The sequence below is a fragment of the Melanostigma gelatinosum genome (assembly GCF_949748355.1).
Source record: "Melanostigma gelatinosum genome assembly, chromosome: 21".
Taxonomy (NCBI): Eukaryota; Metazoa; Chordata; class Actinopteri; order Perciformes; family Zoarcidae; genus Melanostigma; species Melanostigma gelatinosum.
In genome coordinates, this window is record NC_136654.1 from 14,642,851 (window position 1) to 14,666,513 (window position 23,663).

Sequence of the window (23,663 nt, forward strand, 5' to 3'; positions counted from 1 at the left end):
AACCACCATCATTTATTTGTGGATTATATTTAATATTGTTAATCTGAATCAGCAATGTAACTCTTTATTTATAAATGAATGTAGTAGAGGTACATTTACAATATTCCCCTCGAAATGTAAAGTACAAGTATTTCAAAATTGTACTTGATGAAGCCAATTACTTTCTACTGGGTCAGTTTACAGCTGAATTATTCTTAAAATATTTCCGAATTATGCACGATTTCCCCCCTTTATTCCTCCAGATATGTCCCCCGAGCAGCAGAGGGCAGCTGTATACGAGCGGCTGTCGGCGGTCGCTGACGAGATCTTTAGGATTCTGGAGAAAATGTTGGGAGACTACGAGGCAGAAGTCTCCACCCACGAGGAGATCGAACGTAAAGGCCCGCCGATGAGCGTCTCGTTGAAAACGGAGACAAATGTACACGGAACAGGTATATTAGACATTTAATAAAGTTTATATTGCAAGAATTAGTCATAGTTGTCTTTGATTTTGTTTCCTGTCAACATTTAACTTGTCATCATAACTCTCCTTTAAAGTGATTTCAAACCCAGGTAACAGCACAATAACGTTTGTTGCCCATGCACACGCAGTTTAGAGACAACATTGTTATGGCCTTGGTGTTGGTATTTATTCTAGTTTGCAGTGTTTCCGTGCTGAATTTACTTTTCGATCTTCTCTTCAGACAGACTGCCGCTCTCTAGGTCGAACTGTGGAAAGGATGCTTCCTCTGAGCAGAGCAGGAGCTCCAGTCAGGTCCAGGAAACATCAGGTCTACCACAGATTAGAGACGCGTCTACGGAGACGGACTGTGATGGTATCCACGGTGAACCTTCACATCTTCACCAAACACAAAGAGCAGAAAAGGGAACCTCAACTGTGACGGAAACAGAGACGCTGCCACCGAGCGACCACGAGGTTCTCTCATCAGACAATTCAGAAGCTGCGGGTGACGATAATGATTGTCAGATGAACGAGAAACATCTCAAATCAAACAAAAGGAAAACATTTCAGAGACAAAGTCAGGCCGAGGATTATTGCGAAATGTGTGGAAGGTCTTTCCTCAAAAGTGTCGCTGGGAAGGAAATTAAAATACAGGAAAGTAAAATTTCTGCAACAAACAAGATCCAACTTACAGGACAGAGTTGTTGTAGCGTTTGCGGAAAGTTTTTCCGCTACAAACGTTCTTTTCTGAAACACGTACTCGTGCACGAACAGAGCTCCGATCTGTGTGGAGCCTGCGGGAAACATCTGGACTCTGACGAGAGCTTGAAGGTGCATTTACAAACCCACAGCGAAGAGAACAGCTGCAGGGATCAGACGGAGGGCAAACAGTCCGAGGCGGAGTGCTCTGACGCTGAGAGTAAAGCGGGTGACGGTGATGAGGAGTGGAAGGACAGCGGAGGAAGTGATGGTGACGACGGAGACAGCGACAAAGATGAGACCAAAGATGGACCTCGTTTACAAAAGTCAAAAACTAAAGAATTAAACAAACCTAAAGGACCTAAAAACAAGGATTGCAGGGATTTATCGCATCTGAAATACCGCTGTAAAGTCTGTGGCAAGTATTTCTGCTACAGAGCCTCTTTTTTGAAGCACGTCCAAGAAGACGAGGATGATGCAGATCTTTGCGGGGTGTGCGGCAAACGCTTCGAGTCCGATGACGGCTTGAGGCTTCACCTGCAAACGTACGTCCGAACAAACGACTGCGAGGTCTGCGGCAAACACTTTGACAGCCACAAACAACTGGAGATGCACATGAGGACGCACACGGGGGAGAAGCCGTACGTCTGCAACGTCTGCGGCAAAGCGTTCGCTCAGAACGGGAACCTGATGGGGCACATGAGAGCCCACACGGGGGAGAAACCGTACGTCTGCAGCGTGTGCGGCCAGAGCTTCAGCTTCAAAGAGTACATGACGGCTCACGTGCGGATCCACACGGGGGAGAAACCGTTCCTCTGCAGCGTCTGCGGGAAAGGATTCAGACAGAGGGGGACTCTGAAAACGCACATGATGATCCACACGGGGGAGTCCACGCACCGCTGCAGCGTGTGCGACAAGAAGTTCTACAAGAGCGGGGCGTTGAAGATCCACATGAGGTCCCACACGGGGGAGAAACCGTATCTGTGCAACGTTTGCGGGAAGAGCTTCACGGCGAGCGGCTCGCTGGCCAAACACATGGGCACCCACGAGGGGGATCGAACGCACGGCTGCAGCGTCTGCGGCAAAGGGTTCGTGAGGAAGGAGGATCTGAAGAGACACGTTCAGTCTCACGAGGAGGAATCCTCGCGGCTGACGAGTCTTTGATGTCCGTTAAGGGAATTGTTCAACATTTTAAGCAGATCCTCAAATCTGCTTTCTTTCCAACGGAACACTCAGCCGATGAATTGATCGACAGAAACTTATTTGGCGACTATTTAGTGGATTGCTTCATTTTTTCGATGTTGAATTTCAAGCAAAAATACCCGACGTTGCCTTGTTCCAGCATCTCGGTGTGTCTGTGTCATAGTGAATTGATAATTTGAGGGTTTTGGACTTGATTCAACAGAACAGACATACAAAGGCATCAACTTGGGCTTTAGGAAATTTGCGTTTTTTGATTTTTGATATTTGTTATGGTATATTTACTGCTTTCCCCCGTTGATCCATTGTTATTCTCTTTATATTTTATTCAATTCATCTCAGTCTGGTTTACAAACTTTCTTTTTCCACTGACTGCTGATTGCTTCTATTCTTTCTCCACCGTGGCTCAGAGGGAACTTTCTCGTTCGCTTGTGTAGAACCATTGGACTCAAGTGTTCGTCGCAGCCCTAATCTCACGTCTGTGTGTTTGTATGGACCTGGGTTAATAGCGTGGTTAGCTTAGCTTAAAAATCTAAATCTGGCTGATGGAAAGAAAGCAAAAATCTATATTTCTTTATTTGTTGAACTATTCCTTTAAATTATACATTTTTAAACGGCTCACATCAAAAAGAAAAGTGATGAAACAACGCCAGTCTGACATGCATATCTACTTCTTATATACACTTGGTGTCTTATGGTAAAACAGTTCATGGTATCATTTGTAAAGTACAATATTTCCTGTTGTATTTAATGTAAACATGGAGGCCGACTGTTATAACTCGTATGTTTCACACAACCTGAACTATGACCATTTAATGTTTTTATGAAAGTATTTTCGACATACTATACGATGAATTTTGCAAGATATCTTTATGGCATACTATACTATGACCTGTTAGAGTATTGTTCAGTGTGGTAATATTACATTTACTTCAGGAAACATTCTTCTTCAACCACTGTCCATGATGAATCCAACGCCCCTCACCTGAGAGGCTCTTACTGTGAAGCTGGATTCTGTTTTATTAAAGACTCCACAATGTGACAAAAACAAACTCTCAGACGATCAGTTTAAACACAGTTTATTCTTCTGTTTAAATAATTACTTGGGTCATCCAGTGTAGGCTATGTTGGTTTCTCATACATGTTGGTACCAGATTTATCATCAACAATGGATGCTTAGGGTGGTTTTGTATGAAAAAAGACACACAGAAAGGAAAGAGAGAAATTACACAGAAGATGAGATTTTTAACAACGTGTGATCATTTAACCGTTAAAAATAACAATATTTGGATAATGGGGCTAAAAAAAGAGATTCCCTGTTTTCATGTAATTAGAACCTGTTAGACAAAAGTCATCACACCGGCAAAATAAAAGTCCCCTTTTTAAAACCACAGCAGATCTTAAAACGTAGACATCTGTATTTGATGATGCACACACACACACACACAGGGCTGCTAGCAGTTAGGAGATAACAAGGTTCCAGTCTGCAGGTTACATTTGGGGACACCGTCAGTACCTTCCTGAAGCTTTGCTATCCGGAGTGTGTGCATGTTTTCATTCCTGTAAAAAAACGAAATAAAAACAGATATATATGACAGATGTTTGAGTTATGAGTGCTCACAATGACAGCAGTACCATCTCTCTAATTGTATTACAGTGCTTTTGAATCAGGAGGAAAATAAAGTGACGTCACATGCAGCAAAATATTATCTCTCTGAAGACAAAGTTCCACAGACGAGAGCGGAAGAAGCTGTTGGCTTTAAAGAAACGTCCTTTGTTTAAAATCAAGCGGTTCATTCGTTTCTCGCTGACATACAGCGGGTTGTTTTTGTTCCTCTTGTGTTGGTGTGGGGAGAGCATCGGGTCGCACACTCAAGGCTGCTCAGACAGTGCCGACCTCTCCGTACAAATGCACCGACTCTGCAACGCTTCATCAACTCAAATCAGTGCATAAACAATCTGTGAAGCTACTGATTTTTAATTCATTTTTTTCGTTTAAAGATTTTATACAGTGTCATTTATATACAACAAAAATCACCCATTTAATATATTTCATTTTTTTTAAAAAGAACCACATGGTACACCCCAATACTGCGGTCCAGGAGGAACAAACAGAGCATGTAAGGCGAGTGTCTGGGAGAGTGAATCACACGTCTTCCTTATCTGTCAGCGTTTTGTTTTCCTCGCTTTTTGTGCCATCTTTGGTCACACAGGCGCCTTTCATTCAGAAGATAAGAAAGCTCCAGCTCACGTCTATGCGTGTCCTTTTTCCGGTGTCGTTTCCACAACAGTGAGTGAGTTTTGGTGACATGCTAAAGCCAAATCAAAGAAAAGTAACTTGTTTTGCGTTTGTCTTGCTGAAAAAACATGCGTTGTAAGTGAAAGCTTCAGACACGTTTGTTTCGGGCCGATTGACGAGGCGTCCCGTCTTGTTGTTCCTCCCATTGGTGTGTTTGTTTGGTGTCGCAGGCGGACGTCAGTGGACCTGGAGGGTGAATGATCACAGACTTAAATTAAAATCTGAGGCGCTGCGAATGAACTCATGCTGTGGATCTTAAATGCCACGGATCTGATTAGATCTGTAAAAAGGCTGATCTTCTGACATCGATTAGTTGGGTCTATGTTTTATAATCATTCGATCATTTCATTGATGTTCTGAGCAAAACATTTGCTGGTTCCAGACTTAATGCTCTTCTCTGTTTTATATAATTGTAAATTCATATCTTTGGCTATTAGTCAGACAAAATACGCTATTTGAAACTATTAAATGTTACTTCTTTACTATTTTCTGACATTTTATACACTAAACAAACAAAAGATGTGACAAACTCGATAATGAAAGAAAAGGAATGAGTCAATATGTTTATTTAGAGTGAGATGAGAAGATTGATACCTAAATATGAGACCTTTGTGCAGGTCAGTTTTGGTACAAACCAAATAAACTGAAGAGGCGTTGGTCGGTGTATTTGTTGGACTTTTTACAATGCCAGGCTAGCCGTTTCCCTCTGCTCCCAGTCATTATGCTAAGCTAAGCTAAGCCCTTCGTGGCTCCGGCTTCATATTTAGCGCACAGACTTGATCTTCTCATTTAACTCTCAGCAAAAATGCAAATAAACATATTTCCTAAAATGTTAGACTACTCCTGATGCGCTAGTTGCAAAATGTATTTTACATTTCCAAAAAGAACATTATAGAGCAAAATTGTGACCATTCTACTGGTTTGGCTCAACAGATTGATATTCATTGACTTGAGTGGATTATAACAGGTGTGAAGCTCTTACCTGGTTCGGTGGAGAGCGCTGCTGTTATGACTGACTCTTCTTCCCTTGTTTCTTGCTGCCGTTGCCTCTCGGCTTGCAGAGCGACAGTGAGGACAGCAGTGAGGTTCAAAAGACAAAACAAAGAGAAAACTAAAGTTAGCTTCGTGCTCGGACGAAATATGAGCCGTGAGTGTGAATGAAGCTCAGTGGAGGAGATCACAGGCAGCACGCTGCAAGAGAGACGAGTTCAAATGACGACTTTGAAATCACACATGCGTCAAGACATGTTAAAACAGAACAAGAATTATTGTTTCTATATTAGTTGAAACACATTATATTAGTAGTTCTCCAGTCCAATCAACAGGCCAGGACTGTATGACTGTTGGTTGGTTCTACTGATGCAGTGCAGTACAGAGGAAACACACACAACACAGCACATGTGTCCAGGCCATCGTTAGGACTCTATTCCACAGCACTCAACACACTGCAATCCTCAGGTGACTTCAGTTCGGCGGTTGGTTTCTAACGCCAACCTCAGTTTTCTCTCCGGACTTCTCCGCCTTGTTGCCCTGTCGGGAGCGCTTGCCCCTCTTCTTGCCCTTTCCCCCCGTAGCTCCTGCTGAAGAAGTAGCGCCTGCTCCACCACCACCACCAGCACCAGCACCAGCACCAGCAGCAGCAGCTCCTTCTGTAACAGTTACGCCCTCACTTTCCCTCCTTTCCTCCGTGTTGAACACACGGCGCACCACCTTTCTGATCACCTGTAGGGGGCAGAACATGTCAGGGGGGAGGAGGGAAGCAGGAAAGCATTTGGTGTGGAGGTGTGTGTGTATAAGTGTATGAGACGACAGTGTTACTGCACTGTGTAAAAGTGTGTTCATGCATCAATGTGTCTGTATGCATCTACTTTTCCCATTTTTTATATTACATGGGAAACGTGTGTGTGTGTGTGTGTGTGTGTGTGTGTGTGTGTGTGTGTGAGAGAGAGGGCTGTAGGATGAAGATGCGACAGGTGATGGAGGAGGGTGAGGATGGTTACTTTTCTGGTGACCAGATTCCCGTCTTCATCTGTGAACCGCTCCTCCGTCACAGACTCTCCAGGAATGTTTTTGGCCTCCTCTCCCTGGGATGGAGGGGGGGAGGGATGGAGGGTTAAAGGACGAGTGGAAGATGAGAGATGGAGGGGGGAGGGGTAGAGGTTTGAGAGGTTATCTGTCAGACTGTTATTCATCTGGTTATTTAGAATACAGAGAACACAGACGGACGTCTGCCACAGCCGATGGGTTTCCCGCTGTTAAAATCAAGAATAAAGATTTTCTTCAGCGCAGTTTCATTATTATAAATTCTTGGAAAGATAAAAGACATCCTTGACCGTCTGTGATGCATGCAGGACGAGTAGCACAAAACATGACTTCTTAGAGCCTCTTATGACAATGTTTTGCTTTCTTCAGTTTTTATTTTACGACATGTTTAAACCCAGATGTATATCAGATGAGTATCACACAGGCCGTCTCAACGTTTTAATACGGCTCCGTGACACAAACTTCAAAACGCACACCGGCAGTAGCAGAGACACCGAGTACAAATTACAAAAGCTATGGTTTATAGTTTTAAATGCATGTCAAATCACTATAAATAAGAATATACTGTGCTGTCAAATCACTGCAAAAGGCCAACAGCTTCAAGCAGACGTGTCCGGAGTACAACAAAGTAAAAAAGCTGCAACCTTTGTACGACGACGACGACTTTTTCCTTCAATTTCTAAGAAGAGAGAATTTCCTCACTCCACATTAACGACCACACAAGCGAATAATCACACTGCCGGCTCAACTGAGGCTCCATTTACACAGAGACAGACCATCTGTATGTTCGAGCTGCAGCATCACTCTGCTCGGACAAACGGTGTCCTGACATCGTAAAGAGTGATTCATCAGGAACATTATCATCAGACTCATTGATGATGAAAACAATCGTGAGCTGCAGCTCAAAAGTAACATGTTGTCTGTTTTGTACATTACAATTCAAACATGTAGTTGATGCTCTTATTCAGTTTGAATTAAGAGTGAGCAGACATCTAAAGGGTTTAGAGTCTTTTCATTAGACTCATGGACACCAAGATGGATGTTTTAATATACTTTTACAGATTTTCTGTGGAAATCCAGCCTCAGAATCATGATAACAAACAGCACTATTCTCTATACATGAGCCAAACACAGCACAACCAACAGTCCACCAACCAGGCAGCAACACCAACCATCACACCTGGTGCTCACCAACAAGCAGTGAGTAGCACTTCATGCTATAGCAAGAATAAACACACACACACACACACACACACACACACACACACACACACACACACACACACACACACTATGCAGCTGTCGTCAAGTTTCCATCCAACAAAAATAGGAATGAATGAGTGTTTCCATCTACTGTCATTAGGTGTCGAGGCAAACGAAGATAAACAGTTGATGGTCCTGAGTCGGGTGCCATTAAATCATTGCAGAAGAAGAAAGTGCAACAAGATGGTGTAATCAAAAACATTAAATTATGGAAAACTTGATGGAAATGGTAAATTATGTGTTGTTCAGATATTTAACCAATATTTTCTGACATTTTTTAAATATTTTACAAATTGTATTACTACAATTTTTCAGATATTTTACGAAATAATTTTGGAAAATGTTCTGGACATTTCACTAATATTTAAAAAATGATTTTACTAATATAATTAATACATATCTTACATTTTTGGAGAAATATTATGTAAATGTCACATATATTTTTCGTATGTTTCGAAAAATGTTTTTGTAAAATGTTTTGGGAATTGTACTATTATTTTACAGACATTATTCTGAATTTTTAACAATATGTTTTGGATATTTTCCAAATTTTTTGGGGAAAATACTTTGCAGACGAGTGTTACAGTCTCTTGTCTGCTGCTAGTTTTATTCTCTTCAGTGAAACAGTAAGTCATGATTTATTGATAATAATCCGGTTCTATTGCACTTTTTGTATTTTTATCTACAAACAAACTCTTCCACCTCAGCCAAGCCTAAACACCTTTAGTGATATTTTGACTTTTCACGTTTTAATTCTCAGACTCTCACATTTTTTCTGTGCAAGTTGAAAATAAAAAGTTGGATGGAAACCTCTCTTTCTCTTTCCTATAAACATTACAGCTGCACACAAACATACTTTCACTCTATAAAACACACAAAGGCTGACAAACGCACACCAGCACAGCCTAACGTCACAATCTTTTCTTTCATCTATTTCTGTGACTCAGTCTTCGTCACACACAGAGTCTCAAAGCTTTATGCAGGTTCACTCTGCCTCGAGCTGTCCACACACCAGCCTTACACACCTTGAGTATGACTCGTCTGCGGTACACCCTGGTGGTGACAGTGGTCTCCTCATCGGAGCTGGACTCGTCAGCTCTAACACTCTCCTGACGAAGGCAGTCCAGTAGCATTGTTACATTGATGAGCAAGTGTGTGTGTGAGTCTTCAATTTATGACTTTGAGGAAATTACATTCTTCATTTAAACCCACTACAACTGAAGTTAAGGCTTAACATTCTGTATGAAACAGGCCTTTTTCAAGGCCTCAGACATAATGTGTTTGAGCATAAATTTCAACAAAATATAAACAAGTAAATAAATTACAAAATGTCAGCTGACACACCCTAAGAGCGACTCTCACCTGGACTTTGTGCTGGGACCTTTCACCTCCCTCCTGCCGGCCTCTGCTTGGTCCCGCTGTGCTGCTGTCCTCCTGAGATCCTTTCCTCTTGGCCTCCTTCTCCTTTTCTTCAATCGCTGCGTCAATGTGACCTCCGTTCTGTCTGCCGGTCTGAGCCGGGGGCTGCTCCCACGAATCAGCCAGACTGTCGGGGCTGCGGAGGAGTGAAATATAGTGCTCGTAAAACTACCAGATTGAGAAACACCGAGGCGTGTAAATCTGTAAACACAGTTTTAAAAAGAAAGAAATCCTACCTGCCCTCCTCGGTGCCGGGGCTGTGGCCAGTGGCTGCCGACTCTACGATCGCGCCGGACGTCTCGCATCTCCAGCCTGGAACTGAACACACGTCTTTCTCTGCTTGATGCAGTTGTTCGAGGATCTCATTCATCCTCTCCTCTGTCATCTCCTCGTCCTCCAAGCCTCCCTCCTGCTTTATATCATCCAGCAGACTCTGCAGCCTCTCCGGAGTCATCTCCTCCTCTTCTTCTTCTTCCTGCCTTCCATTTCCATGAGCGGTGTCTGAGGCAGCATCTTCTCCCTGACGCTCCAAAACAAGCCCTGCCTTCAGCTCTTTCTCTAAGGCCCCCGCATGCCCGTCTGTTCCCTTTCCTAATTGCTCGACTGACCGCCTGTCATTATCTAGCCTCTCATAATAAACCAGCCCTGTCTTTTCTTCCTTAGACGTCTCTCTTTCTCCAGCGGTCAAGCTTGTATCTTCGGCCCCAACGATAGGGGGCTGCGGGGCACTGAAGGTGGGGCCAGCGGCGACTGTGGGGGGGTCGCTGCTGGAGGTACTGGTGGTCTGAGTGAGAGAGAGGTCGCTAGGTCTAGTAAGCGTGATCCTGCTAGGGGAGTCTGCGCTAGCTTCGCCTTCGCTAAAGAAGTCGTCTGAGCGAAGCGGAGTGGGGGGCTGGTAGTTCAGGCCTGTGGGGGTTTGCAGCTCCACATCTATATTGTCGTATCCTGGGTGGATGGCAGGAGTAAAGGATTAGAGGGTGAGGGGATCGAAGAGGGAGCGAGAGACAAAAAACAGGGGAGGGAAGGAGGGAAGGGTGGGTTGAGTGGTGGAGGTGATGAGATGAGAAACACTTGTAACATCTAGCATTTGTTCAAAAGTCAGACAGGTGTAACCCCAATACACTTTTAACCTGTGATTTGTTTTTGGCAACTTGGCGGCAGCAGAACAAGCTGTCAACACAACATTGACATTGTATCACCCTTTGAAGCTCATATGGTGGACTTACTCATCAAGCAGACACAGAGAAACGTTATCATTCCTTTGCAGTCGTATTTGTGTCCAACAGATGAATGTAAGTCCAATATTCACTCTTCTTCTTGTTTTTGGCCTCTACCAACTTGAGATATCGGCTAGTTGGTAGCTTCATCTGCCAGTCTTTTGGTGACGGGAAGCTGGTGTTTATTTAGAACTCACTTTTTCTTTCGCTCTGTTTTGGTCTCCACCAACTCCTGAGAAGGTGTGTGGTCCTTTAGCCATGAAGTTGATCTTTTACCTCCTAGTTACTGACATTATCTGTCTGCCGTGTGGCGTGCAGTGGATTTATCAACGCTTTTAAATAAAAACATTTGCTTCATGTCAAGAGTTAAAGTCTGCGGACAAAAAAAACTAAACCTCTGAAGGGACCTGTAGTGTAGTGTGATTACTCTCTGTGGACAGACCACCCGGTCAACATAGTGAAGCAATTAGCAGCTAGAAAACACAAGCAAAGTGACCAGAAACACGACTCCAGAAGAATGCTAATGTTGCTTCTTATTTGCTGAATGTGTAAATATGAAACTTCTTGATAACATATTTGCCATGTCAGCTTTGTTGTGTTTTCGAAGGTGTTGTGCTGCCCCAAAGTGGCCCACAAAAACAACAATGAATGCTGCTTTAAGGACTCTCCTTCTTCAACACACAGGTGGGGACTCCTGTGTGACTGCTGGAGCAGCGATACAGAGTCGACACATGATAACATCACAAGATGGAAACAGAGAAACCAAAGTGCCAAAGACAGAATATCAAAGATAGAAACCTCACATGTACTGGATTTGTATAAATTTGACATGATCAGTCACACTAACGTCACAAAGTGCCTCAGGAACTGTTGTAGTTTCAAACTGGCAATTTAGTCAGCCAAGCCCTTTGTAAAAGCATTTCAGACAACTGAAATGAATGAGGACGTTCTCAACAATTATATCATGGTTAATGTTCAAGTATGAGCAAAAACTTGAGTAGAATTCAGGTAAGTTAGTTGTGTATTGTTCAACAAAAGGCAAAGAAGAAAAGAGCAACAAAAAGGCATCTAAATGTAGAATTCAGGAACAGAACGATCTCGCCTGAAGTACGAAGGGACACCAGGAGGGAGGGGGGAGGGGAGGTGGGAAGTAAAGGGGGAGGAGGAGAGTGATGATTTAGGGGAGGACAAGGGGAACAATGATGTGGGGGAGAAGGAAAGGGAGAGGATGAAGGGGTAGAAAGGGGGAGATGTGGAGGAGAATGTGGAGGAGGCGAGGAGTGACATGTTAAAGAGGGAGAGGGAGGAGGGGAAATGAGGAGAACGTGGGATGTCAACTGGAGAAGGTGGCAAGGGAGGAGGAGATGGGAAGGTGGGAGAGGTAGGAGCAGAGGTGGAGAGGGAGATGCGAAAAGGGGGAGGAGAGGGAAGAGGGGAAGCCGATTTAACAGGGGGAGAAGGGTGAGGAGCGAGAGGAGAAACGGAGGGAGCTGGAGGAGACAAGAGGAGAGGGAGGGTAGAGGGAGGAAAGCAGTGAGGAATAAATGGAGGAGGAGAGAAGAATGAGGAGCAGCTACAAGGGCTTCGGGGGGAGGAGGGGAGAGATGGGGAGTAAGATGGAGTGAAAAAGTGAGGGAGAACAGGAGCAACAGGCAGTGTGGGAGGGGGAGACGGGAAGTGAAAGAGAGAGGAGTGAGAAGAGACAACAGGAGGGGAGAGAGAAAGGCTTGGATGAAAGGGAGGAGACAAAGAGGAGACAAAGGTAGATGAGGGAGGAGGAGTATAGAGGAGTGACAGGCCGGGGCGTTTGAGGACATGGGAGGAACGTAGGAGATCTAAGAAGCTTTGGAGCTATTACAATTATCACAGAGACAAAAGAAAAACAAACAAACACGAGTGTTAGACGAGACTCGGATGAAAAGACAAACAGCATATGAAACAGAGTGATGCAAAGACAGTGAAGTGAACTTGTGATCGATGAAGATGAATAATGTTTTAGAAGCCGCAGAAGCAAAGGTACTGCACACCAGACTCATGGGATCGCTTATCTCACGGCAGATAAGCAAGAACAGTGAAAAGCAGGAGCATCTTTTCTAACAGTCGAGTTATGAGCACAGGTTTAGGGATATAGGAGATATATATATAATATATATATATATATAAATATATAAATATAATATAATATATATATATATATATATATATATATATATATATATATATATATATATATATATATATATATATATAGGAGATCTAAAGTTTGTCGAGTTAAGAACTAAGAAGAAGCAGGATGGGAACTGGGAATGCTGAAAGGCAGAGTCGTAGCCAGCATTTTATAAAATACTCCCCAGAACACTGTTTGTATTCTTGGCTTGAGTATTTTAAGTAAAACTGTTGTGTAATTGTAGAATGTAAACTTGTTACAACCCCCACACCACCAAAGATAATGTCGATATGTGTGTCCTCATCAAAGTCTTGTTGAAAGGGCAATAAGGTCGGGGATATGCTAATGCTAACACGTGCTAGTTAGCTGTGGATGTCATCCAGTTAGAGCACAGATGGCAGCAGAGGCTTCTAGAAGAGTCGAGCTCCCTACATGACTTGTGGACAGTTGTAAGTGCTGACAAGGGGGCACTGTTGTACTTCCAGTGTTACTTTAGTCGGGCCTGAGCTCAGCAGCGAGGGTGAAAAGCAGAAGCTGGATCCAGAAGCTGCTGAAGTTAGCAAAGGGTAGTCACTGGTGGAAAATAGCTGGTTAGTTGGTGGTTAGCGCTGACAGGGGAATCTGCTGAAGGAGTTAGTCGCTGAGAAGCAGAAGAAGAGGAGAGAGGAGGCGGGAGGCAGTCTGCTGGTCTCAAAGCAGGAGCAGCTACAGTAGAAGCTGGGAGGCTCGGGGGGGAACCCAGGAGATGACAGATGACAGATACAGGCTAACAGCAGTGACACAGAAGCAGAATTATACACTGCACACTTTGAAAAAAGGTGTTTCATTTTCAACCCATCTGCGAGCGTCACCTGGGACAGAGTGCTCTGCCAAAACACTCGTGCATCGTTGTGTTGAAAAGGCTCCACCCATTCGAAGAGTGTTAGACGTGTATTGTTGTAAGCCAACAACATGGGAGCAGGCAGCCTCTCACACAAAGCCATAGACAGCCATGCATTTTGTTGACTTTTTGTCTGTTAAACGTTGGTTTCATTTGAAATCATCTTTGCAGAAAGATCCACCGTTATTAAAGCGAACGTAGCACGGATCTTTGTGTTAAGATGACTTTCAGAAACCTAATCAGACAGATCGGCAACGAGGTCCATTTCAGAAGTTTGTCTCAAAGAGTGCCGCGCTAACACTGTAGCGTAAGAGAGCTGACGTGATTTCAATGGAGCTCTTTATTCCCTTGTTTCCTTGCCGAACAAAGGTGCAACAATGGAAGAATGTGCAGCTGTATGCTGGTTGGAAACCTTTCTGAAACTATATGATGGGATGCATATGCAGGCCTAATGGCAGTGGCAGAAATGTCAAGCATACAGCTGATGCAGTGGTAGAAGAAATATTCAAATATTTTACTTGAGTAAAAGTAGCAAAATAATAATAGAAAAATACTCTATTACAAGTTTAAGTCCTGCGTTGTAATAGACGTATAGACAGCAAGGTAAGTTAGTTGGTACTCATTATGCAGCAGGGTGGTCCCCGTCATTATTATATTGTTATTACTGATGTATTAACATAAGCATGTCATTGTTGTAGTTGGTCAATGTTCAGATAATCTTAACTATGTTATATACAGTTGTTTTACGTTAAATATGAATTCGTAAAATGACTGGTAGCTATATATAAATGTAGTGAGGTAAAAAGTACAATATTTCCGTTTGAAATGTAGCAAAGTAGAAGTGTTTAGTAGCGGAAAGTAAATACACTGAAGTAAAGTGCAAGTACCTCAACATTGTACTGTTTTAATGCATCTACCTTCCAGAGAGATAAAAGACTAACTGCTGAATATATCAACTACCTGTAACAGAAGGCAAATCAAAGTTCTGAAATGACCCTCGTTGGGTCTGTCACAACCAGAGAACACTGACAGCTGCCACATTTCATTTTCATTTAAGAGGAGAGAGAGAAAGTCAGAAAGAGAGAAAGACTTGCCATGCTGCTTAAAGCAAGCATGCCATGATTATAAATTGGTTGTTATAATTATGTTTCTCTGCATTATTTATTAGCGTACCACAGAAAGGTGGGATGTGGTGGGTATCAGTTAAAGTCCTTATAACATACACATAAACATAACTATTGTTAAACCAAATCATGACCGTCCGCCCTAACCCATCTGAAGACAATGTGCTTCATTCATAATCTTATCATCAGGATTATCAACACATTCATCAGATGGGACAGAGACACCGGTTCATTCGCGGCTCACATTGGCTTCAGGATCATGCTTACAAAAGCTTACAAAAAACAGACAAACATACTAAAGTCTCATGCACCCAAAATGGTACCGATTTTATTGAAAAATATGTTAATAAATCACCCAAGAATCTATCACTTGCCATTAACGTTCCAATGACTGAGTGCTACAAATTAAGTGCACTGCCCAGTGTTGGAAAACTAACAAGCTGACTCGGGTGACTGCTCAAAGAGGACGACTCTAATGCTATTACTACCTGAAGGTCCATTCGGCTCAATGAACCTGCCGGAGCATGAAGTCATTTTGGTTCAATTCTAATGCACGTTCATTATTTGGTCAAGCCTGATTGGTTCTGGCATTTGTTTACACCGTCAGGTCTGACTATCTGGCTGAGAGAGGAGGTGAAGAGGAGTGAAGGGATAGACTGAGAGATAGACTTAAGAGTTCAGCTAGGGTGGGCTACACTTTACCATCGGACTGATCCGGGAATACTGCGTTATCATCGGCAAAGCAGCGTGTGCCTGAAATGTTACCGTAGTCAAATATGGGCCCTTCCAGCAAAGTCACAATATCCAACCGATTGATCTTAGTCAGCACCGCAGTTAAAGCATCCGCTGGAGAGCAGAGAGAGAGAGAGACAGAGAAATTACATTTGCAGTCGTGTTTTAACACCACACAACCTTGATGTTGTCACTTCTATTGATTCATTGTTTTCATAAGCTGGCCACTGAAATATGTATTCTCATCTCATGTACGATAATGTCAGCATGGGAGAAGACAACCTGGATATGACCGACAACAGCCATATCCATTTCTCTCCGTCACACATACACACACATACTGCTTACTTGTGGCATTTTTACCGTCCCTGTGCACCCATTTCTTTAGGAACATGAAGCTCTGTGCTGTCAGGGAATTGGGGTTCTCCACTCTGATAAAGTTGATCTCATCCACAGAGAAATCCAGCTCCCTGGCCAGCTCTGAAACGGCAAGGAGGTAAAACCATAAAGACGCAGTCATTTATTTGTTGCTCAACGGGTGGGGCCCTGACACCAACATTACGTCTCTGGTCTAAAGTCTCATTTCTATTGAAAGTAACCTATCCTAAAAATATCTGCACTTGTGATTGAACAGCCACTAAGCTGCATGTGCTGTCTTAATCAGTGGCTCAATTGTGACAGCACAAAACAGTCAGTAATCTGCTGACACATCATATGTGGTGCAAACAAATCGCTGCCACAAAGATCAACACGTGTAGAAATATGATCAGTATCTGGAAAAGAAATGTGGAGAGGGAGGTATTTCAAATTAGATTTCAGGTTTGCAGAAATTATAATTCACCTTCCGACTCACTGGTTGTCATGTTACAAGCTAAACTCGGATGGACATTGTTATCTGATGGGAAACTCTCTATGATTTGTGCCAATACTTATGTTTCCTCTACTTCCTCAGTGCTTGCTCTGTTGCTAAACAACAGTGACAGCCAAACACTGTGCCAAAAAACGGTCCGAAGCTAACGGAGGAGTGAAATGCTGCGTGTACAGACAAGCATACTGGCCATGAATTTTAAAACCACGAGCACATAATGTTCAGCAGCTCGATCACTGCAGCTCTACAACAGGAACACACATGAAATATGGATTCAATTCCACGCACTCAGTCAGAGCCCCGGACAGACAGGCACACAACTATTCATACTCGTACGCACTTCAGATGGACGCCTGTACACACACACACACACACACACACACGGTGACGCCCACTCACACACATGCAGTGCAGGCAGGCGTGGGGCAGTGCTGCAGTGCAGGTAGTCAGGCTTGGAATAAATTGCAGAGGCCCCACCCTTATTGCAGCTCAAAAACAATATTTACATAAAATCTTCTTACACACATCCAAAAACAAAGATACATGACATGGAAGAATATAAACAGATTGTTCTACAAGCTTTTTGCTGTAGGAATTAACAATACAATGATTGTATACATTTTCAGGCCCCTAACTCCCAATTTGTCTCATCGTGAGGCGTGTGTGTGTTCTCGACATTCACCTGATACATTACAATGCAATCCAAGTTTTGGGAATGTTCCTACTTCCTTGTTGCATCATTGGTGTAGTGTGACGATGATGTATGTGGTATGAATACCACTGCAGTACTGCTCAGTCGAGACGCTTGTGAACTACATGTCCACCAGATGGCAACAAACACTGAAATGTTGTGAGAGCTGGTCTCAGTCCAGCTCATTCATTCATTCATTCATACACGTGGGTGTGCTGTAACATTCTCATACTGAATCCTCTTTGTTGGAAGACAGGGTTCCTGTCTAATGTTTATCAGTGAATGTATTGAATGTTGTCTCGCAGACCCTCAGGATTTTCCCAGGAGACTCTCGTTAGTTACTCCAGGGTCCCAATTCTCCTTTATTTCTTACAATTTATGACAAATTATCACACCTTTTTTATCTTTCTGTAATCACAACCTGGCAAAGAAATACTCAAGCAGTGGCAAAGAAATAATGAATGACTGATTGAAAACTGATAAATATTAGTTAATGCAAGAGATTAATGCAAGTTCACATCTAAAGGACGAAATATTCTGTATTCAAACTCAAATTTGCTGGTTGTACGCTGAACCGATTGAGAGGAACATCTCAGCTGTTTCTCCACAATAAAGACAGTTGTCTTTCTTCACTTTTCACGCTTTGTTCTTACAGTGTGAAACGTGCGTAGACTCACCAGTCCAGCTGAGTCCGAGGTGGTCGGCTACTATTGCCATACGGAGGTCTGTTCTCTCACAGGGACTCTGAGGGCCTGTGGCGAGGAAGCAGGGAAGGGCAGGACACAAACCATTAACATGGGACATTATGACAACAATCCCCAAATGAATCAAATGTAGTTCTCAGAAAGATACGCACAAAATGGCTCCTATAAAATGGCTGCAGAGGGGATCAATGATAAAAGAAACAGTCTGGGATTGTGAACTGAAAGTTTGTCTGTTTCAGATTGTTTGATGTGGTTGAACCATAAGACTTTCTAAATACCTACTTAATATACGCCTATAATTAAAATGAGTTTTTGTGTCATTTTTGGGGCATTTTCTGATGTGATAATCATATCAAACCCTGTAGTGTTGTCGACTGAACAAACATAAAGACTAACTTTAGCTCACTGTCCCACCTCTGGAAAAAAAAAGAAAGAAAAAAAAGAAGGTTTTCTGGCCAAACTCTCCTCAATGATTCAGTTTGGATAATGGATGCTTGCTAAAAAAAATAGTTTGACATTTTAGGAAATACGCTACTCTTTCTGAAAATTTTATGAGGAGCTTGATATCACTTTAATATCAAACTTTAAGCAGTTTACTCGTGTTGCATAGTTATTTTGATAGAAAATAAATCTTCTATTGCACATGCGGTGTTCTGGTCTAGAAGCACAGATTGTCTTGCAGTCGACTGAGCATTTAGCGTTTGACCCGAGATTCCTTACATTGTTCTGTATGTTGCCCACAATCAAAAAAGTCTGGTCTATACAGCTGCATTCTTTTAAATTTTTCTTAATTATTAAGCTTTTGGGAAAGTACTTTACCCGACTAGCATTCATACTCTTCAGTACAATTAACTAAACATAAAGAAAACACAAAATATGAATGTAATTAGATTATAGAATTAGACTATAATAGTAAAGTATCAGCGAGACTACTGATTATGCAAAATCAATATCAAAAGCATGAGGATCTGTGAGGCCAGAAAAGGAAAAAAACAAAAACCACATTTTCACACTAAAATGTTCAGCAGTATTAGTATTTGTAGTAAAGGTTGAAAGAGTTAGAGTTTTGCATCACATCACTAACAACAAACAACTACCATCAGGCAACATTCCCTCCCACTGATGAAAGCAATTCATGGCTTCAACTTGAAATCAAAAGTATTCCCGCTGCAGCAGGTTTTCCCAACGACGAACAACACTGACACGCTCCCGTGCAGCGGACATCTTTTCTGATTGTCAAGTTCAGCCGATGAATTGTTTTCGCAGTGTTTTCAGGGAGTAAAGAGTACCACCAAATGATTTCTACAAACCAGGCAAGCAGACCAAAAGAAACACGAGGTCATATTTCCCCCTAAACAATCTTTCACATATTGGCTCTTAATCTTTTCGAAGGTGGAGGTGAGCGGTGTGGTGTCTTGGTGGTGAGGTGTGACGCTAACTCGATCTATAGTGTGAAATGAGAGTGAAAATGTGTGTGGTTGCCGGTGTGCTTACTTACGAAAACGTGTTTGCGGATATTGAAATTGCAGCGCACCAAAGACATATCTACAGTCTGTTGTAAAGCTTCCACTGTCACAGCACATATACGGACATCGCTTTCCCTAACCGGCCTAAACAATCAATCAGCATGAAATCAGGAATCCAGCGACCAATTCTGAATATTGCTGATGCAGTCATCGACTCTCCGTGTCTTAGGCTTTACCTTGTTGTCTAAATCAGACAGCACAGGACACAGATAACAAGAATGACAGGAAGAAGAAGTGACAGCTACACTTACAACGTCACATCACAAGGCACCCACAACAGCTACATGCATCTCAGAGAGAAAGATAAAGTATAACAAGTGTTTAGAAAGAGTTTACAAACTAGTCTGGTTCTCCGTGACAGGAGCCGTGATTGGTTGATCAACCTGACTCCCTTCCTCCTTCTGCTCTTGCTCCTTCCCTCCAAGTGTCCGCCTACTCTTCCTCCTGCTCCTCCTCATCCTCTCACTGCTGGCCTGCTCAACCTCAGCTCTCACATCTCTAGCAGATGGTGTTGATGTGGTGGTGCTGGTGGAGGTGGAGGTAGAGGTGCGTGAAGGGCAGGAACTTCTAGAAGCTCTAGATGGTTCTGACAAGGAAGTGTTCCTGGCAGTGCTGAGGCTGCAGCTCTCTTCGTCCTCAGTGGGCAGTGTTTTCCCCTCTAACTTTCTTTCAGCCTCCTTGGGAACGGTTTGGTCCAAACGTTTGGCTGCCTGGCTATTGACAGACCTTGTTTTACCATTTTTGGAGACCGCTGCTACGTTTTTTCTCCCTGTCTCATTTGTGCTACCTCTACATGTGGCTTTCACTACACTGTACCTGTGTTCAGTACTGGATCTGCCTTTGGTTCGTTGTTTTTCAACCCTGCTGGTTTTATTACTTCTACCACTAAGCACAGACTTAGTTGGAACCTGCTTCTGCTCGCGGGAGCAAGTGGAGTATTTCATGGCTTTTATTACTGGGATTCTAGATTTAGGAAATAATTTCTCAAAAGGGTCTAATCTTTCCCTGACATTGTGCATTGCAGGTTTTCTTGCTATGAATTTATCAACAGTGTTTTTTACTGTTGGTTGACTTTGACTGCATAGTTTGCGGCTGTGCGCCCTGACTGGTAACCTGGACTTGCATAACTTGCCTTTGACCTCTTTGGCTCCTGTGTTTGCTATTGCTACATTAGTACAATCCCTGCCTTCCCTGCTGTTCTCCTCTAGCTGGCTGAAGGATGCTTCTATCCTGCTGACCTCCTGCAGAGTGGGTCCTGTAGAGGACAACAAGTTGAACACCATATTGTCAGCCGGACTGACGTCTGAATGTACATAATGGGAGTCAGGGATGTTGCTACTGGTATTGCTGCTCCATGTTTGGGGATTGTTAATATGTTGCGACGGTGCGGAGGAAGAATCTGTGCTTTGGTAATAAGTGTGATTTTCAGAGGTCCCATCCAAATGGCTGGATGTCCCTGAAGGAATTCTGTGATTTGAATAACAATCTGTGAGGCCTGATGGTCTATTATTCAAATAGCTATCCGTCATGCTTGATGTATCAAAATTAGAGTAATCTGTGTACTTTGAGATTACAGAATAAGAACTATCGACAGTTGTTCCTGAGGTTTTGTCACCGTGATCAAAGATGCCTGATATTCTACATGTAGAACTGCTATTTGAAGCATCAGAGGTTTTATCAGATGACAACTTGAATCCTGTTCTAAAAGTGGAGAATTTAGGCTCAGTGTTGGAAGAGTCTCTGCATGTGGTGTAACTGCCAGTCGCATTTGATATTTCTAGCTGGACAGTAGTAGTCTGAATGGAGACATGAGGGACTGTTAAGGTATCTATGGGATGCTGAAAATTAAACTGATCCCCATGTTGTGAGGAGGCATTTACCTCTGAGTCCCTGACCCTGTACCTGCCCGCTGAGTAGTTATGCTCACCAATTTGAAAAAACTGGAGCCTCTCCTCCACCATGTCCCTCTTGCTCATGTCAATCGCACCACTGCGTGTCATCTCAAACATCTTCCCTTCATGGAAGGGGAATGGGTTCGGCTCGCTCGTCGGCGTGCTATCGTCCGTTGGTGTTCGGGCTGGGGTCGTGTCTGGTGTTGTGGCCTGAGACTGGTCGTCCACTGCCAGTCCAAAAGGCTTAGGCTCACCATTGCTTGCCCTTGTCCCTCCCATGTCAACGACTTCTTCTTCTCCACCTTTACTGGGCCAGGGGTCAAAGTCCAGCCCCTTAGTGGCAACAGTCTTAAAAGTAGAATTAAACTCCTCTTCTAACTTATAACTAAAATAAGTATCTGAAAATCCCTCTTTATCTGACTTGTTTTGTTCCTGAACTTTAACCCCATTATTACTAACACCATCAGGTATTCCACCATCTGAGGGGGTATCTTTTTTGAAAGTGTCCTTTGGACATTCTTCCGGGGTTTTCTCCTCTTCAATAACTTCCAGTTTGGTCGGAGGAAAAGAGCGGTCAGTGGACCTGTATGTGTCTGTGGCCCAGACGTCTCTCCGGCTGTCTGGCAGACCAAACTGACGTAAATCTGCCTGCTCGCACAGGCCATCATCCTCATCCTGGAGTTCATATCCATCTAGGGAGTCAATTTCTGTCGCATCTGTGTCATGAGAAAATTCAGCCGTTGTGGCTATTGAACAGTCTGTAATTGACTGGTCATTTCCATTTTGTTCAAATTCATAGTCCTCTCCTTTTCCATTAGAACCATTGGAGCCATTGGTGCCATTGGTCCCACCATTAGGTTCTTTGTTGTTTCCATTTTTGTCATGTTTTTTGGATTTAGATGCCTTTTCCTTCTCCTTCCTCTTCTCCTCCTCCTCATTATCTTTGAAACTGAGTTTCCTACAAGGAATTGGTTGAAATATTGACTCTTCTTTCCTTGCATCTTCATCATTTGACAGACTGTCATCTTCCCCCGTGGACACCGGGGTAGGGGGTTGGATACGTATAATTGGCTCGGTCAGCAGGTGCTTGTCATGTTCTTCCTGTAAGTTCACCTCCATCATTTCTGTCTCAGTCTCTGAGGAGGCACAGGAACCTTTCCTTTCAGGGTCTGACATTTCTGAAGACGAGTCCAAAGGAGGAGGGGGAGGGAACTCAATATATGCGACACCTTTGTCTTTTGAGACCTCTTGGTGCTCCTGCTCGGTCATTTCATCATACATGCCATTGGCTGCCGTTTCTTGCTGGTTGAAATTATAAAGTAAATCCTGCTCTTCATCATTCTTTGTTTCTTGTTCATTAGCATTAGCGAGGTCCGCTTGTGTGCTGTGAACAGTAGTTTTGCTTTCAGGTAGGACCTCTTTAAAAGAGAAAACAACTTTGCTTTGGTCATCTTCCTCTGATTCTTCAGATACCTCCATGATTGGGCTGGGTTTCCCTGGCAAGAATCCCATAAAGCCATCAGGGGTCCTGGCCGTGAGGTCATAGCTGACCTCCTCAGAGCTGGGGGTATCTGGTGTAAGGGGGCTTTTCCCTGAGCTATCTATGAAAGAGACCTGTTCTAGCGTGTCATCATCTGGGCTTATGGGGCTGAGTGCTGAGTTTGATTTGACTGTGTTCAGTGTTCCTTTGGCTTCCCTCTCTCCCTGCCTTCCCACCTGGGCACTGACATAAACGGGCAATGTTTTGATGCCCTTCAAGTTCTCTTTGGTTGTTGCAGCAGCTGGAGGGGTTATGACTTTATCCAGTGTGTCTCTGGTGCTGGAAAGGTTGTTGGAGTTGGAATCTTTGGGTGCATTATCTAGAATTTCAAAGGTCAGATTTTCATCTGTTTTGGCCAGGGTTGGCTCAAGACTCGCCTGTATTTTGCTCTTAGATAATGTAGGTATCTGTGAAGGTTTAGTTATTGTCTGTTTCTTAGTAAGTTCATTATCTAAAGTGCAAGACGATATTACAGGAATTCGGGATTCTGTCTTTTTTCTAAGGTTTTTGTTTGGTGGTTCTTCTCTGTCTTTTCTTGACACCTCAGATATTACTTCTTTGGAAGCAGACTCACTTTTTGTGACTTGCTGGCTCTTTTTAGCATCGCTATCTTTTACCAGTAGTCTAGTAGTATCATGAACAACCGGTGTCTGGACTTTCTGACCTTTATTGCTGTCTTTAATTTCCTGAGTAACAGTAGAAGGAATATCTTTCCCTTTAGTAATTGCTTTTTGACTGTCGGTTTCACTAATTTGTTTTTGCAACAAAGACTCTGGGATGTTTTTGTTTGGAGACTTGTCTCTTGTAGGTTTTGGAGGTTTAGATGTTGATGGTATCAGATCATGTTTACTGCTGTCTGTGGCAGGACATGTCTCCTTCTCTTTATCCTTTTTTGGGGATACGTTTTCTGATGTGTCAGATACTTTTGACGTTTTTCCTCCCGAAAACTGATAAACA

At 43.1% G+C, this 23,663-nt stretch overlaps 1 protein-coding gene across 3 annotated transcripts in view; it reads right to left on the reverse strand.

Moving 5' to 3' along the window:
- Positions 1–3,403: 3,403 nt before the first annotated feature.
- The window catches only part of LOC306794625 (ankyrin-1-like), a 120,290-nt gene continuing 100,030 nt past the window's right edge, over positions 3,404–23,663 (reverse strand). For all 3 annotated transcript variants that reach the window (XM_079292746.1, XM_079292747.1, XM_079292745.1), the window contains 10 exons: positions 17,722–17,796; positions 15,834–15,965; positions 15,456–15,599; positions 9,602–10,310; positions 9,309–9,501; positions 8,972–9,055; positions 6,641–6,724; positions 6,135–6,362; positions 5,623–5,694; positions 3,404–4,826 (listed from right to left, as the gene is read on the reverse strand). In XM_079292746.1, the coding sequence (XP_079148872.1) occupies positions 5,647–5,694; positions 6,135–6,362; positions 6,641–6,724; positions 8,972–9,055; positions 9,309–9,501; positions 9,602–10,310; positions 15,456–15,599; positions 15,834–15,965; positions 17,722–17,796 (1,697 nt within the window). In that variant the 3' untranslated portion in view covers positions 3,404–4,826; positions 5,623–5,646. The remainder of the gene's footprint in view (positions 4,827–5,622; positions 5,695–6,134; positions 6,363–6,640; positions 6,725–8,971; positions 9,056–9,308; positions 9,502–9,601; positions 10,311–15,455; positions 15,600–15,833; positions 15,966–17,721; positions 17,797–23,663) is intronic.